At 22.9% G+C, this 1,021-nt stretch overlaps 1 protein-coding gene across 1 annotated transcript in view; it reads right to left on the bottom strand.

The window, feature by feature from the left end:
- The window catches only part of LOC108686495 (UPF0553 protein C9orf64-like), an 8,773-nt gene that overhangs the window by 2,801 nt on the left and 4,951 nt on the right, over nt 1-1,021 (bottom strand). Inside the window, exon 3 of the mRNA XM_018191834.1 lies at nt 129-288. Coding sequence (XP_018047323.1) covers nt 129-288 — 160 coding nt within the window. The remainder of the gene's footprint in view (nt 1-128; nt 289-1,021) is intronic.

The following is a 1,021-nucleotide window of genomic DNA, read 5'->3' as shown; positions in this document are numbered from 1 at the left end:
TATATATATATATATATATATATATATGTCAAATGAACGAAAATACGTATACAAATTTGTATACGTAAAAATATATATGTAAAAATAGGAAAAAATGTACATGAAATATTTCATGTAATGATTTATACCATCATAGTGGTCCAACAAAACTTTTCCAACTTCATGCAAAATTGTTAATCTTTGAGATATGCGTGGTATGATAACATCGTCATCACCCTGGAAAATGTGCATCATGTCGACTATAGATAGCGTTGTATAAAATTTAGGATCCCATATTGGTTTTCCATTCTAATACAAAAAGATTAATTACATATTAAATCTAATTAAAAATAAAAAATTACAGGAGTGTTTAGATAGATTAAAAAAATCAATATAATATAAGTTATATATTTAACAAGACTATGGAGATAAGGTTTATCACAGACTATCGTTTATATTGTATTGTAAATATCTGTTATATTAATTTACGATTTTCAATAAAATTAAAATGAAACGATTTATGGAATAAGATTCATACGATTGTTACATTTTGACTTTACATCTATTTTGCATGCTTGCATAAAAATACACATATACACACAAATAAATATATATAAAAATTATTAATTTATTAAAAAATTTAATTATTAATCATATTGGGTGTACAAATAAGGTCGCATCGTTTTCTAATAAATACCGTTACCAGTACTGCGTGCATGTAATTTAAGATGATAACATATCTAAGTATTAGATATCTAAGTAAACTTTAAGATTTAGTATAGAACATTAGAGTAATGTAATGTAAACAACAAATTTTCTCATTAAAAATGTAAAATTTTGTTGCATTATTTTATTTTAAAGAAAACTGCTACTAAAAGTCACCGTTTGCTGCTACAACTATATACTTTATAGATACTACAATATCTAAAAATAGTATAGAAATAATAATACTAAACATATTATATTTTTTTAATGGTTTATTTTATCAAACAAATGAAGGAAAAGACGATAAAATTTATATGCGCGTACTCATTAAAATATC

Source organism: Atta colombica, unplaced genomic scaffold (assembly GCF_001594045.1).
Source record: "Atta colombica isolate Treedump-2 unplaced genomic scaffold, Acol1.0 scaffold187, whole genome shotgun sequence".
Classification (NCBI taxonomy): domain Eukaryota; kingdom Metazoa; phylum Arthropoda; class Insecta; order Hymenoptera; family Formicidae; genus Atta; species Atta colombica.
The sequence above is the reverse complement of the archived record's forward strand: the minus strand, read 5'-3'. Positions and strand labels throughout refer to the sequence as shown.